At 43.7% G+C, this 16907-nt stretch overlaps 1 protein-coding gene across 6 annotated transcripts in view; it reads left to right on the top strand.

Annotated features, from left to right (window-relative positions):
- CHN1 (chimerin 1) overlaps positions 1-16907 on the top strand; it is a 119031-nt gene that overhangs the window by 64636 nt on the left and 37488 nt on the right. For all 6 annotated transcript variants that reach the window (XM_044427073.1, XM_044427075.1, XM_044427074.1 and 3 more), the window contains one exon: positions 8433-8721. In XM_044427073.1, coding sequence (XP_044283008.1) covers positions 8433-8721 — 289 coding nt within the window. The remainder of the gene's footprint in view (positions 1-8432; positions 8722-16907) is intronic.

Here is a 16907-nt window from a genome sequence, read left to right as displayed (position 1 = left end):
GCTTCTGCAGGTATGCAGAAACTCTGCTTGTTGCGGTGTGGATTGCATAGATTGGTCTAAGAGTAGCTAAACCTTTTGTGCACCTGTGTGGATGGGAAATGTGATGGAAATGTCCTACCATCTGTATTTGGCAGTTTTATAATGTCAAAAGAGGAAGCCATATTTCAGTCAGAAATCGGTCCATCTAGCTGTTAGTGTCAGGTCCTGGATGGCCATAGGTAACAGGTGTCTATGGATGGAGCATCAGGACCAGGGATGGTGGAGAAGGATGGAGCTCCTGGCATGATGCAGTGAGACCAGAGGCAAGGGCGAAGTCAGGAACAAGCAAGAGTCAGCTACTGTCAAGGTATAACCAGCGGTGAAGGAAGGAACGGTCAAGGATCAAATACGCAGCAAAGCCAGGCAGGTCCAGAAGCAAAGACTGAACCAGGAACAGGCATTGTCAGATGCTGACAAGACGAGCAGAACCAAGGTGAAGGCAGCATCAGGAAGGGCCAGATGCCAACAAGTGGTGGGGAAGTCAAGGCCAGGAGCAGGCAAGGTTCAGGTGCCCGTTGAAGACCAAAAAAAAGTCCCCCTTGTTCATTGTCTGACCATGAGGGAGAGGCGACACCTGCAAGTTGTTTTACTGAAAAAAGTCTCTTTGCTGTAGGTGTGCACAAGAAATAGAGAGTGAGCCCGTCTCCTGTCGGGACCAGCTGCCACAGTCAGCATGCATGACCAATTTATATATGTAGTTTTTGGTAATGGTTTGTAACAAAAAATGTCATAGCAGGGAAAAATTACTCAGTAAAAGCAGGACGCATCCATTAGAAAGGGGAAGCATAATAAGAAGGAAACATTCAGTTACTTTTTGTACACGGTTATCTTGACCCACATCACCCCCAGGACATCTGGTGTTCAAACCTCCGCTTCCAGGCTTACCTTTACAACTCCGACCTTCTTGACAGAGGTTTATTTTATATTTTTGTGTGTCTCTTTGATAGAACCCTAAATGACTGACCCTTGTTGCTTGGTTGTTGGGGAAAAATGCTTATTCTTCTTGGCCAACAAGGCGCAGCAGGCTCAAGGCAAGGGCCAGGCTCAGGTGCTTGGAAGGGTGGGCACAGAGAGGAGACGAGAGCAGCAGCCGGAGCCGTTAAGGCTTCGGGAAGGCAGTGCAGCCCCACAAAGGCCTGTGGGTTGTGGCAAGGCTAGCCAGGGCTGCGCAGCCTTGCATGGCCCCTGCAGGGCTCTCAGCTGGTTCCTGTGATTGCAGTGGCCCTCATCCCCGCGAGCCCCCACAGGCTCATGGCCGCTGCTGCAAGGCCTTGCAAGGAGAACCAGGCTGGACCAGGGCGGGGTGTGGGGGAGCCCCCCTGCTCTGCAGATCCTGACAGGCAGCCACTCCCCAGAGTTTCAGGAAGGATCCTTCCTTAGCCCTTGCTGGAGATGGAAGCAGAGCCTTCTGCAGGGAAGCACGTGCTGTGGCCCCTGAAATAAACGCTGATGGAGCAGTTAGGCTTCCCATGGCACATGGTACTAAGGTCAATGAAAATACTTAAAGGGTGTGACTGGGGCGATCATGTTCTTAGGCCAGGGATTAGGTGCTTGAAAAGTTTTGTGGTACAGAGAACAACCTAGCTACCTTCATCCTCACTTAGCATTTTGTTTGTTTCAGGATTTTCCCCTCTTCAGCTGGCCGCCATGCAAGCCTGTGGGATGATCTGCCTCATGCCAGGAAGGGCGGATACCCTAAAAACAGAGCAGACTAAGGGATAATCATTAGATACTTATATGGCACAAAGCCGATTGCATCATTGTCTTTGTTGTTTGAGCCTGAAAACAAAGGTTATCATACTTTCAAAATAACTTTAAAGGGTGTTTTTGCATTCCCACATTAATAAATAAAACTAACCACTTTCCTGCTACAAGTAACATTAAAATAAGAAAAGTGCAAAATCATATATTTTGGGAACAAAGGAAGAAGCATTTTCCAGATGATATTTGTGTCCTGCGGCAGCCAAGCGTTAACCAACAGTTTTAGAGGCTCCGTATCTCAGCAGTAGATGTGGTTTAACTTTCGCACTCCCTGTCATGAACAAGGCGAATGTGCACTTTATGATGATAAAAATACCATACAATGTTTCTTGCTAGGTAGAAAATAAGAAAATATTTGCTAGTTTGGGCTTTTTCATAAGCCCAAACTTTGTGGGGAGAGGGAAGTGGGGCCTTGGTTGGTCCTTGTTTTGATTTGTATTCTTCTTCTTGCCACAGAGAAGAATACAAATGCATTGGTTGGGGCATTCTACCTCTTCAGCCTGCTAGAGCAAGACCGGGCATCATCCTGGGTTGCACCTCCCATCAGCCCTAGATGGCATTGCCAGTGCTAAGGAATGGTGAGTTTCTCTCCAACAGCACTGTGAGGGCCACCTATTCCCTGCCTCAAGCAAAAACCAGAAACATGGGGGCATGTCTTCAGTCTGAGACCCCCGCCCTGTTGTCCAAGTTCCCCTGTCTAGTGGCAGGCAGAACGTTCTGTACCTTCCTGAAGATCCGGTGGGAAGAGCCGCATTTCCATATATCCGATAGTATGACAGAAGGAGCTAGTCTGGCTGCCTTTTCCCCCTCCCCTTGCTCAAGTGCCCTGGAGCAGGGGTGGGTTGTCCTCAGCCAGGTGGTTGATCTCTAAAGAACTGGGCTTAGAAAATCCCCTCAACCTCCAACTGCTCTGTCACGGGCTCAGGATGGAAGGAATTAAATGCAACGGAGACAAGACAAAGGGCTGGAAACTAGAACTCTCCTTCCCAGTTTTATTCTCACTCTCAGCTTGTGTAATTTATTCCATCCTGCTGGTCATCCAGAAAGGCCAGACGCAGCCATTCCAAACAACTTTTAATACAGTTAAGTCATTTATTTTAGGTCGGCTGCTTGCAAATAAATGCACAATGGATCTATTAAGAATGGCCCGATGACATTGTCACATTTGTGTGTTCCTGGAATAACATTTCCAGGGAGCCTTTGTTAAGACAACAGCATGTGCAGTTATATACATCTGACTTCCTGTTTAACAAACAAAAAGCAGCTGTCGCCAAAGCTGCCGTTACCCTTTCATTTCTGTATAACACAGTGAGATATGCAAAATGTGAGGACTTCCATTTCCAGGTGACAAAAAGTTAAATGAATTCAAGTCCAATATAAAACATAGGACTGAAAAACAGTATTTTCCTAATGATGAATCTTGCCAGTGGAGAATGACAGCATTGACATAAAGCAGATCAAGTGCGGAAAGAATATTGCTGCATTATTTCAATCCTTATACTGCCCTGTAGAGTGAACTAATATGATTGCTCCCCTATTGCCATCAGGAATGCAGAGGGACTCCAAACCTTTATCCTCCAAAGATTATGACCCCTTGTTCTCAAAGATGACTCCAGTGTCAATGATTCAAGGAAATGATTCATCCACAGACAGGTATCTTGAGGCTTCTGCTTCTCCAGGACCCAGTTCACCAGAAGGAACCCCAGAAATGACTGAAACAGGGCATGCCCCTTTAAGAGTCCATGCCCGAGTCAGGTGGAGCCAAACAGCCTAAGGGCAGGTTCATTTCTGGATAAGCCTCAGTCTTTCTCTGCGTCTGTTGGCACAACATACAGACAACTCTGCCTGGTTTCTAGCCCTAGCACCACTTGGAACTTTCCATGGTGCTGATCTCTTGCCATCTTATGTCTTGAGAAATATGATGGAACCTGACCTCTGTTCAAGAACTGCACCACAGCAGAACCCCATAGCCCAAGCTACAATGAAAGGTATCACTAGCACCTCATAGCTTTGAAACAGGGGGACAAAAAGTGATATTAGTCTTGGTCCTACTTTGCCCTCTAATACAAATTGAAAACCAACCTTAGATACCAACATAAGAGAATATGTTATTCTCTGTCCACTCTTCTCTCTGCCACCTCTGTGTTCCTCCAAGGTCTGCTAACAATTCCTGCTGGTTATTCTGAATAGTTCTCCAGAGCATAAGAACGCTGCCCAAAAGGTTAATATGCCAGTGCAATTATTCAGTTAATACCAGAAATATTGCCAAAATTCACACAGTCAGGCCTGGAAACAAGATTCAGGAACTTGGTAATGTTTGCCTTAACAAATCGATGGGCATTAAAAGCACCTCATATTCTCTGTATGGCAAATTAAATCTGAGTGGGAGAAAACCTCCCAGATGCATCCTCCCTTTCCATTTGTCCAAACATGGATATCCTCTCTGCATTTTTCAGGTGTCTACTTTTGGGGACCGTCTACCTCCAGAGGAGGCTGCATCTTTCCTCTTACTGAATGAGTCTTTGCCCCTCAACAAAGAAAAGTTTGTCTTGTGTAATTTGGCAATTTTGGTCCTCAGATGTATTGTTTACTTACTTAACCATTGTCTTTGTTTTGCCAAAGTTTGTGCTCTTTTGTTACATATCCATTGTTTGAGAAAGATTTCTACTTTCCTAAGTTTCCTTGCCATTAATGGTTTCTTTGATGGTACCATTTAACCATACTTCCATTGTTGTGGACTTATTCTTACACTGGAACCATGCTGGATCCGATCAAGAACCTGTTTAGTTCAGCATCTCCTTCGTAACCATGTTTTCCCTGCTGTTACCTTAAGAGATGCTCAAGCATTTTGTTTGCCCTGAATCTTGAAGTGACTGGACCTATCCCACATCTTCCAGGCTAAGATCAGAATGTGGTTGTCCTTGATATTTTACAGAAGTCTCCACATTTTGCAATGCAGTTCTTAGCTCAAAAGAAAAAAAAGCAAAACTTAACAAAATCCATATGAAATGTTATTTTAGGATTTATTTTGAAATGCATACTTTGAAAGGAAATATGTATTTAAATCTAATTTCATGGAAATTAAAAAAATATATCCCTGCACACTGGAGTTTTGCAAGCAGATAGCTGCTTATGTAATAAGGTTTTTAAAGGGTATCCTCCTGGCTGCAGTTCCCAATGGCTCCTGGGTGTTAGAGCATCACAGTGGGAGAATGGGATCTGTACACGTTTGGTCAAGCACCTGGTTTGCACTTGAGAAAGGTGTGGGGCAGTGAGGAGGGGAAAGTCTAATTCCTCTCACAAACTACTTTCCGTGAAATTTTAAAGCTTGAATATAAAGGTTTGTTAAAACAAAAGCAGCAGAAAGCACTACTTTCTATAGACTTTGCTGTAAAATGCTCCTCTCATGATCCTAAATGTATTTGCCTACTCTGATCTAAAAATCCTAAAGCAAGAATGACGCTATTCTGAATTAAAACAACATGGAGAACACAGTCTTCCGTGACAGACAATTCCGGATGCCTCACACCCACTCACATAAGTGCTACTCTGTGAATGAGTTTTTCCAGCACCCTGCTCTGCACAATTTGGGAGTCAACAGTTCACAATCTACATCATCATATACCCAAGGGTGTAGTTGTATCATTAGCTCATGTTGTCCCCCCGCTTTCCCCCTGCTTTCATCTTCTGTAATGGTTCATGTTCACAAGTTCCAGCTCCAGTTCTGTATTTTGATCATTTTCAGTGAAGACACAGATCTTTACTGGGGTATCAAGGACTGAGAGGTAAATCCTTTTTGTCATCATGATCCTTAATAGGTGCTCCAACTGCTCACCCATTGTGGGTCTTATTCACAAGTAGATTTGCTCTTGCATAACCACTCCAGCATGTCAAATGTAATCTGGTGTTTTCAAAGTGGGAAACTTGCAGAAGCTCTGGTCCTTAGAAAATCTGCCCAAGCATTATTGGGAAGATGGAGGTAAGATCAACTCATACAGATGCCTTCCAAGTGCCTGGCTGTCTCCATGTTGATATCCTTACTTTCATAAGGTCTTTGAAAACAATCCAAGTTAAAATACACATATTTGCCAGGTACCATGAACTAGATTATATTATTTTATGAGATGTTCCAAAGTGCATTTGGATCCCTGTTGGCCATGGACCAGTACAGTTGTTTGTTGGAGATGAGTATTATCAAAACATCTCCCAAATACGATCAAGGTTTTGTTGAGCTTCAGAATTTATTTTAAATCAGCCAGCCTTTCCAGTTTGCCATACCCATAGTAATGAATTCTTGTAGTGTCCTCATTAGCAAAAGCTAAGCAAATAATATTTCATTGCACCTACCTATTCTCTAATGCTAAATTAGCACTGCATTATTTATCTAAAACTCTGGCATTGCATCATATTTTGTGCCACAGTTCAGTTTTTATGTGCTGAAGCAGGCAGCAAGTTTTAGGACGGAGTTAGTCAAAGCTGATCTACATATACAGCAAAATCTAACTCTTGATGGGTAGCACTTTGTCAGGGCTGAAGCCAAGGGTCTCATGCCTGAATGTGCCCAATCACCCCCTCCCTGCATCAGTAGGCATAAAACTAGTGCACGTAGGAGAAGTCTAGTCTAGAAACCTTCTTCAGCCCATGCTAGTTTTCCATAAACATGGGCAGGGGGAGAATTTAAGCATGTGATTCCCCCACCTGAAATCTGAATGGGCTAGGAGCTGTACCATTGTATTATGTGTAAGCCCACTCTGCGTACCTGAAGGACCAACACCGTGTTCACTTGTGCTGAATATGACCACAAAAAAAACTGCATGAAAAACATTGAGTCTCAAACAGAGTCTATGTAATGGCTCACTACCAGAATACAGTACGTCCTCCATGTTCACTCTTTCTCGAAACCTTTGCTCCAGACAACCTTAGTCTGAAATGCTTAGTGCACGGGAACACTGAAAGTTGCATGTGTTGTGAAGGACAAAGGGAGGAACGAATGGTTCCTCTCCCTTTTCGGAGGTGTCAACAGGGAAGAATCCCTGTGCTGCAGCTTTCCCTGCCATACTGCTGCAGTGGCAGCAAAAGGCATTCTTGCCAAGTGCATTCCTTCTGTGCAGTTGCTCAGAGCACAGTAGCCCTGCACAATCACAGGTGCCGTGTCACCTTGGATTTGTTTTTCATTTCCTACCCCAGACGTATTACAGAATCCAAGGCTGCCTCTGTATCACAGTTTCCCACAGTGCTCTACAGCTGCCTTGCTGGGGTTTCAGGAAGCATCCTCAACCAAAATAGGTACATCTGGTCTATAACACCACCTCTGGATGCTTAGGTTGCACTGATCCTGTAGCTGTCGCTCTCGGAGTGGGGTGTGAGGGGACTCTTGCGAACCAGTCTCCACTTCCCTTGCATGTGGATGCATGAGAACTTTACGGATATGCAAAATAACTACCTTGGAGGTACATGTTTCAGTGCAAGCAGCAACTACTACTGTCTGGTTGGTGACTGATAATGGCGTAATTAGCTAAGGGTATGTTCACTGGAGGGGAGTTCATAAGAAATAAAATGTAGTGTTGACTGTGGCTCACAGGCACCAGTGGTGTTGATTGATTGATTGATTGATTTATATCCTGCCTTTTTCCTACAAAGGGCTCAAGGCAGCTTACATCCTCCTCCTCCTCCATCTTATCCCCACAACAACAACCCTGTGAGGTAGGTTGGGCTGAGAGTCTGTGACGGGCCCAAAGTCACCCAGTTGGCTCCATGGCTGAGCAGGACTAGAACCCAGATCATCTGAGTCCCAGTCCCAGGCTCTTAACCACTGCACCACACTGGCTCTCATCCATCCATGGTGTTCATCCACTGGTGTTCATCCATCTATGACGTAGTGAAAAATCCTAGAGCTGAAACCTTTAAATGGGATGTTTCACAGGTGCAGAAAGTCAGCTTATGCTTATGACAAAACACTTCCAACTCAGACCTCAGAATCAACTTCCAGCTTACAGATCCAGTATGTCTCAAAGATTTCTTGAACTGCAGACTTAATAAGGGCAGCTTTTGTATAAAGCTTGAAGAGTTAGTCCTTGGTCTTTGGCCACAAATGAAGAATACTTGGCCTTGTGCTGTTCTGTCCTACATCGCTGCAGATCTGGAAATAGTTCCACCCAGTGTCATTGTTGGCACTTAAGTACAACTGTACCCTGTTTGACCTTTTCCTACAGAAAGGCAACAGGGTGTAGAGACACACAACTGCATCAGATCTTTGCACTGATACTCTGCAACAGAGAAACCTCTCTTATGATCACTTTTTTCTTCGTAGAAAAGCAACAGAGCATAGAATGTGTTTGTTTTTTGAAGAAATGTGCAGCTTGTCCACAAGATAATTAAGTAACTGGAGGACAAAAACTTTCTTTCAAAGCCAAGCACATCTTTGGCTCTATGTCCTTTTTTTAAAATGTTGTTTTAAAAGAGGTTCTGATTTCTGCACAGTAGCTGAAACTCAGGAATTGAAGCCAAAGACTGACCATTCTGTATTCCTCAACAGAATATACTGGCCTCAGTTTGTTAGAGAATATTGTGCACAACGTTGTCTTACTAAAGTAAAACCAAAATAAAAAAAACCCTCTGTTCTATTGTGGCAGATTTGGAAATCAAACCAGAAACTTCAGACTCTACTACGATGGAAAACACTTTGTCGGAGAAAAACGTTTTGAGTCTATCCACGACCTAGTGACAGATGGATTGATCACCCTTTATATTGAAACCAAGGCGGCGGAATACATTGCTAAGATGACCATAAATCCAATTTATGAACATATAGGATATACAACTTTAAACAGAGAGCCAACAAACAAGAAGCATGCAGTTGCTGCGAGAGACACGCTTGATGGCAAAGAGTCTACAGGAGACAATGACATAATAGAAAAAAGAGTAAGTTACTTGGACAAAACTTTATTCTTTCAAGGCTTACTATCATTCTTAATTTAACTCAACTGACTTGAAAAACAAGGAATTGTCTGCAGGTTTATAAGTATGAAAGAAATAATGCTATTTAAAAAGAAAACAAATATATTTTAGAACATAGACATTTGACAAGTGTCATCCAATGTATTAGGAAAATAGAAATTACTAAACAAGCATGTAAATATATATTAAATATTCATTCCTATTTCACATGTTTCAATATAATATGCTCAGACTACTATGTGTTATTTAAATTGGAAGGTTCCCTGTCTCCCCCGTTGCTACCTTTTCACTCTTAAAACCCTGCAGGGAGCTAGTAAAGATTAGGTGTAAAAGGCACAATATTTACTATAATGCAGTAAAAATGATTCAGCCAAAAATATTATTTTGATGGAAAGAGAGATTCTTACCCTAATTTCACCAAACAAAATGATTGGAGGGGTATAGGATATATGAGAGGAATATTAAACTAGCTCACATCCTAAGGCCATGTTTGTGGGGATTAGAATAATCAAGCAGCACTCAAACTTCAAAACGTGTAAAGATGCTTTGTAAGTTTGTAGGTGGTTGCTTCTTTAAATCATTAAAAATATGAAACATTTTCTTGGCTCTAACATGTTTCTAGGCTTTGTTGTTTCATTGTTAGTATAAGGTTTTATCGGAAGCCTCATACAATGTTTTATGTCAAAAGTAGCTTGGGAATAGGAGTGTCCACAATCAACAAGTAACGAGACTATTTACCACTGTATCCATGTGTGTTTACATTTTATGTGAACTGTTGTTGAAGTGAAATGTATCTAATGTCCCTCTGTTATATTACAACAGTTAAAATTAAAATAACACAAAAAGTTGTTAGGGGGAAATGCATGATTGATAGATCCCCTAACATGAAATGGAGAAATGCAATAAATATACAATATTACAACTTGTATATTTATTGCATTTCTCCATTTCATTTTATATTTATTGCATTTCTCCATTTCTAATTCTGTTGCTCTTGTTGAAACATAATTCACTTGAGCAGTAATATCTTCCCAAAGGATCCTTAATAATCACCCACGTTTCTGACCAGGCATGTCTATTTCAAAACTGGTTATCATTCTTTCCTCTGTAGTTCATTCTTTACTTTCTGCTCTTGGTAGCTCAATATAGGCACTCATTTGCCCATTTTCGGTCTTTGTTTAGGAACAAAACACCATCGTAGCAGATTAATGTATCAAGTCCTTCCACGTGTTCCCATTTTCCTTACCGGCAACCTCTTGTCAAAACTGCCCTTCAGAATGCTAATAGGATGCCTCACTTTGCATCACATTCAGTTGACTGCTCCCACTGTAACTCTGCTGAGGAGAGATGCCCATTCACTGACTTTTTGGGATGTGGGACGGGCATCATCACTCAAATCAATATAAAGCAGGCACCATACATTTTGTGAATCACTATATACAGTAGGGAACCTGAATTGGTACACCTGGCTCTGCCATCACCAGGTTTTTTTTTAATACTCCTACCAGGGATGCAAGTGGCACAGTGGTTTAAACTGCTCTGCTGCTGGGCTGGTTGATCGAAAGGTTGCCGGTTCGAATGTGCACAACAGGGTGAGTTCCCGTTGCTCCATCCCAGCTCCTGCCAACCTTGCAGTTCAAAAGCGTGCAAATGCAAGGAGATAAAAAGGTACCACTTTGGTGGGCAGGTAACAGCGTTCCGTGCACTTCGCTGTTTAGTCATGCCGGCCACATGACCACGGAGACTGTCTGCGGACAAGCGCTGGCTCCCTTGGCTAGGAAACGAAGATGAGCACTGCCCCTAGAGTCAGACATGACTGGACTTTAATGTCATGGGGAAACCTTTGTCTTTACCTTACCAGGCAAGTCAAGTGAGTTATCAACCCTGTGAGCTTGAGAACTCCCTTTTTAGGGCTTTTCCTCTCTATATCAGCACCACATCTTGTTTCCCAGACTGCTCACCAGAAAATGATGCTTATCTTTGTCAGGTTACTTCTCTAGAAAGGTGGGTGCTTTAAGAGATTTAATAAAATTTATTTATTTATTAAAACATTTTTATGCCGCCCCATTCGCCGAAGCCTCGGGGCGGCTTACAACAATAAATAAAACCAATAAGTTAAAATATACATATAAAATAATCATAATAATTTAAAACACACATTATAAAATAAGCCGCCCTGGCCAGATAAAATTCAGTGGTATTAACATTTAAAATGTTGCTTAAATAAAAAGGTCTTTGCCTGGCGCCGAAAAACAAATAATGACGGCGCCAGGCGGACCTCTCTGAGGAGCGCATTCCATAACTTAGGCGCCACCGCTGAGAAAGCCCTCCTCCGAGTAGCCACCCTCCTAATTTCTCTCACGGAGGGCTCCCGGAGAAGGGCCTCTCCCGCCGATCTCAGGGGGCGACTGGGCATATATGGATGTAAGCGCTCCTTCAGGTAACCAAGACCCAAGCCGTTTAGGGCTTTATAGGTCATTACCAACACCTTGAATTGGGCCCGGACTTCAATGGGGAGCCAGTGAAGCTGACGGAGAACTGGAGTCATGTGAACATAACGTCCAGTCCCCGTCAGCAGCCTGGCAGCTCTATTCTGAACCAATTGAAGTATCCAGACCGTCTTCAAGGGTAGCCCCACGTAGAGCGCGTTACAGAAGTCAAGACGGGAAGTCACCAGCGCATGAGTCACTGTTGCAAGGCAGTCGTACTCCAGGTAGGGGCGCAGCTGATGAATCAGCCGAAGCTGGAGGAAAGCGCTCCTCACCGCTGCTGTTACCTGTTACCTGAGCTTCGAGTGAAAGCTCCGGGTCGAGGAGCACTCCCAAGCTGCGGACCTTGTCCCTAGGAGGGAGTGCAACCCCGTTCAGGACAAGGTTCAATTCACCTTCTCCGAAGCCCGAACCGCCAACCAACAGGACCTCCGTCTTGTCTGGATTGAGCTTCAGTTTATTGGCCCTCATCCAGCCCATTACCTCGGCCAGGCACTGGTTCAGTACAGCCACTGCCTCACCTGGATTGGTGGAAAACGAGAAGTAGAGCTGGGTATCATCAGCGTACTGATGGTTCCGTAGCCCACACCTCCTGATGACCTCTCCCAGCGGTTTCATGTAGATGTTGAACAGCAAAGGGGACAAAATGGACCCCTGCGGTACTCCATGGCAAAGCTGCCATGGCGCAGAGCCATAGTCCCCCAGCACCACCTTCTGGAATCGGTCGTTGAGATAGGAGCGGAACCACCGCAAGGCGGTGCCTCCGACCCCCAATCCCACAAGCCTATCCAGAAGGATACCATGGTCGATGGTATCGAAAGCCGCTGAGAGGTCCAGGAGAACCAAGAGGGACGCACTCCCCCTGTCCTTTTCCCTGCACAGGTCATCGTACAGGGCGACCAAGGCAGATTCAGTACCGTAAAATGATAGACACTGCAAGATAAAGAGGATACACAGTGAAAATAAAGGTGAAATAAGCGGGTGTACAATTCATAAAACGATCAGGGATGGGACCACGTGGCCCCCACCCAGTCTTCAAGCAGGTCCAGTCACGTGGCCACACCCCTGATGCCATCCGATCCCCAGCTGAAGCACTGGCTGGAGCTTTGAAAATGCAGCAGGGGTGCGCATGCGTGTTGGTTCCTGTATGTGCACCCACTTCCACTGCAAGTCCCTGGGTCAGTTATGTGGGGTTTGGACCCACTAGTCCGGATTGTTGGCAAACCGCACAGAGTTGGAATCCAGGGACATGTATCTGCTGGGAATGTCAGACCCTGGAAGCAATTGTGGAGAAGGTCCGCTCCTGCCAGCGAGTCTCTCATGATGGTGGCAGGGGGAGAAGCACCTTCTCCGAGGTTCCTCAGAGGGTCTCCTGTGGGAGAACGCTCTTCCCAGCAGCTTGGTTCCAAGGCAAGTAGGGCCTCACAGGTCTTAAGCGAACTGTGCCTGCCAGTGGGCTCATAGCTAATGAAGCTGCTGTATAATGAGAGGCACATCCTCCCCATGTCATCACTCTGAACCAGGGAGCTCTGTATCTGTCGGGGTTCTCCATATGATCGTGAATGTTGATTTACTCACATACATGTTGAACATGGTGATACACTGGCCATAGGTCTGCTCCTAGCAGCCCAACCCTTTTATCTTTTCAGTGTGGGGGAGTTACTTAAGAATGTGTTCAACGCACCTCCACATTATCATCTCTGGATTGTACCCTGGTGGAAGAGAACTGGAGTATCATTTCACCTGTATGGATGTGGCTGCCTCAGATTAACATCCGGCTGGGCATGTTGGTTCAAGTAATTGCTTCCGGCACCCATGAAATAAAAATGGCCACACGACAGCCTCTTTAGACTTTAGCAGGCGTAGAGTTTCCTGAGGACTATGCTGTAATGTGTGAAGGCTATCATGCATTAGCTGTTCTATTTCATTCGCTTCTTGATGTTTATAAAAAAGAAAGATGGGACAGAATCCTTCACTTCACCATATTCATCCCAAATCATTTAAAAGGAAGAGCTATTGGCAAGGCTATGTCATTTCTTTGTGAGATGAAGATGACAGTTTAGTGACCCATTTTACCCAGTGCTAAGAATGGATGCTTCTAAAATGCTTTTCTTTAGAAAAACTAGGCAATTTCCAGCATAAAATACCAAGTACCTGCTGAAATTACTAAAACTACAGTAAATCATTGGCAAAATAATATTAACTATATATAATCCAACTTCTTCCTTTATTTGAGATTTATAATTCTTTTCCAGTACACCAAATCCTCAATAATTTTGGCAGAGACGTTGGCGATTGGCCACTTTGAAATGCTTTGGCCAGTCTGCTGTTGTTATTTGTTGTTTCCAAGTAACTAGTTTGGCTAATTACAGCTCATTAAACCTATAACAAATTATGTTTGTAATAGCAGAATACATCATATTTCTGCAGAACTGAATCAGCTGCATGAACTGAAGAGCTGCAAATTAATATGTTAGATTTTTAACTCACATCTATAAGGATCTAGTTAAGCTCAAAGTATAATTGCATGCCTATGGAAACACTAAAATGATGGCTGGAGGGGTAATGTTTCCACAGCAAGGGATAACATAATGCCTACTAGAAATCTGCCAAATTGCATGGCATACTGTGTGATAACCCCAAATCCCCTGAGTATATCTGTATCAGGGTGCAGAATATTACTGTGATGTTATTTGGCTTCGTTAGCATTCATTATTATCATTTTGAATTTGTAATTTGACTTACAGGAAAAGGATGAAATTTACATTTTTAATGAAAGATGAATGTTCTAGAAAGGGTTTCAGTGCAGAATAAATTGCTATTCTAAGCAGCCCTGTACAGACCACTAAATACTGCACCTCTGACACATTCAGCTCTTTGTAGGCCCAGAAACTTCTGCCATTTCTCTTCCCCAGTCATATACTCCAGTAGCCAGACATGAAAGCATTATTCAGGTTCTGTCATCCCAGCTCAAGAAGACATTCCCTTTCACAGTTGAGGACAAGAGTCCTCCCACAAATGCATCCATTCACACACTCCAAAGCTTCCTAGCTATCTATATAATATTAAAAGAGGACTGTGTCTCTCTGTCAGCAGCTCAAACTTGGCATTCGAAGCTGACTCTAGCAGGGTGCACCTCAGTGAGTTATTAAATGCATTAAGCTTAATCAATTTAAATGCCTTTGGAGCCTGCAATGCTGCCTTCAGTCACCAGATGGGAGACCTCTCAAATAGGAGCATAATGTTACAACTAATACAGTCTGAAGTGGGGTGGTTGGGGGAAAGTAGTATGAGTTACGCAGCTTGCCTCTGCTCCCTGCTGTGGGGTAACCCCCTCGGGGCAATGAACAGACCCGTCCTTTAGAGTGTTGTAGGGATATAGCATGGCGGGAGCAGTGCCTGGGGGTGCCAGCGAGCACAGGGCCACACAGACAAGGTGTGAACAATGCATCCAGTGCTAACAATTGTGTAATGTTGTTGCTCAAAAGCATCCCTGGAACAGCTAAATTTGATTCCAGACCATACAAAACTGGGTTTATTTGCTAGCAGTGAATACGGAATCATTTGCAGAGGAGGTCATGTGTGTATTGGAATTCCTGAGCCCACATGGTATTGCAGGAGTGCAACTCAGTCCTACCATGACTTTAATTAATTAATGGTTTACATTCTTCCCAATGCTTGTTTCCTATCTTGTGGCTTACCCTCAAGCAGCCGGTATAACACATAGTTCTTTCTAAGCAGACTCCGGAGAATTTATAAACATGATTTTACATAACGTTGGTATTGGACAGGATAGAAATGTCCCCAATAAATAAATACATACATTAAAAAATCGTATTAATCAGGAGAGGCTGCTGTGCACCAAAGCATTGCTGGAGGTGCAGACTCTCTGGAAAACTGAATGGAAGAGGAAGGAGGTACCTGTGAAGCCATCAGCCACAAGCATTTGTAAGATGTGTATGGTGGCTTCATGGTCTTTTAGCAATGGAGCTTCCTGGTACAATCTGCTCATCCACAGATCACTCAGCAGTACATGGCTGAACAAAATACAAGCCATAAGTCTCTCTGGAGCAGATTTTCTTAGGGGACAATTAAATGCAGCAGAATTGGCCACAGTCATTTCCCCTTCTTCTAGAAGGAGCATCCCCTGAGCAGAACTTTGCTCAGAGGGTGCTCCCACTACAGGGAGCGAAGCTTGGATCCAAGCCATAAATTATAAATTGCAGCCCCCTGCTTTCCCCAGAGAGGAAAAGAAGGAACGTTCTAGCCTCACTATGATATAATAGATTGTGTCTACTCTAACAATTGTGTCTACTCTAACAATACTCTAACAATATTTTAAAGATTGTGTCTTCAAAATATTCTGATAGAAAAACAGCCTGAGTCTTTTGTTAGGTGAGGTGTATTGTTTTCATAGGTAACATATAACTACATGAATCATGAATCATATGTGTGGTAGAGAAACATGTGTGTTCACTCCTCCTGCAGTTGACCATGAAAAGACCAAGACCAAATCCTTCCTGTGATCAAGGTGGCACCAATTCATGTAAGCCTTGTAGCCAATTGGTTGCTAAGTTGCATGAAAATGGAAATTCATTAGCTTAAAAGTACTTTTTCAGATTAAACCTCTTTTTCATAATTGCAGCAGTGAAAGGGTGACCTTTCCCTGTCAGGCATATTTTGTGCAGTTTTTTATTGGCATTCTTTAGATTTAATTTTCAGGATCCAGAAATCATTTTCTGCTAATGTGACCCCAAAGTGTAATTGAAAATAAATCAAGAATGGAGGGAAAGAGAAAATGACAACTAAGAAATAAGCACATCAAAATATAAATACACTCTTTGCTATGGGAGGGAGGAAAATATCAAAATGATTTATGTTAATACTTACAATTATTTATGGTATTTCAAGGACTTCAGAAGGTACAGTCTAATTCTAGAAGTGTGAAGTTAGTGGTTTATTTATTTCTAGTGGTACCTGAACTGGAAAATGTTTTATTTTCTTGGAGGGTCAGTGCAGCTTCGTAAAAGCCATGTGCCAGATGGTGAAGCTAAGCCAACATGTATGTGTGGAGGGAAGGTTTTGACCATACCTGCTGTGCCTCCAGATTGGACAGGGTGTTTGTTGAACCAGGGCTGCCACCACAAATACCTTGCAGCGGTGGAACCTCTGACCATGAGAGCTGCTCCCTACAGGCCAAGGAGTGGATGGATGGAGGGCACAGTCCGAGACTTTCGCTACTCGGATGTTTGCATACCGTCCGTGCCAACATTATGAGTGCGATGTGGAGTGGGGGAGGGGGTGCAGCAGGCACTGGCATCATCTGCACCATTACAAAACGTATAATCCAAACCCAAAAGGTTTGGCAGTCAATCACATAGTTTTATTATATTGTTTTAATACGATATAGCAATAAAGGACTTAGAGTGTGCTGATAGTAAGCACCACAGAAGATCCCCCAGGAAGCCCCCTCCCCCATCATGGGTTCAAGGAACCAGGAAGCGAGTCTCCTTGCTGCACCTGCCCAGTTTCCCCAGGTCACCACCAGAGCCAGTCACACCACCAGGTGTCCAAGTGGCACTGTGAAGCAGGCACAATTGACTCGGTTTCCCTCACACCACCCACCACCCTTTTGCTGATTGCCAGAACTTTTAAATTAAA

The sequence above is a fragment of the Varanus komodoensis genome, unplaced genomic scaffold (assembly GCF_004798865.1).
Source record: "Varanus komodoensis strain SLA01 unplaced genomic scaffold, ASM479886v1 scaffold18_1, whole genome shotgun sequence".
In the NCBI taxonomy this organism is placed as follows: domain Eukaryota; kingdom Metazoa; phylum Chordata; class Lepidosauria; order Squamata; family Varanidae; genus Varanus; species Varanus komodoensis.
The sequence above is the reverse complement of the archived record's forward strand: the minus strand, read 5'-3'. Positions and strand labels throughout refer to the sequence as shown.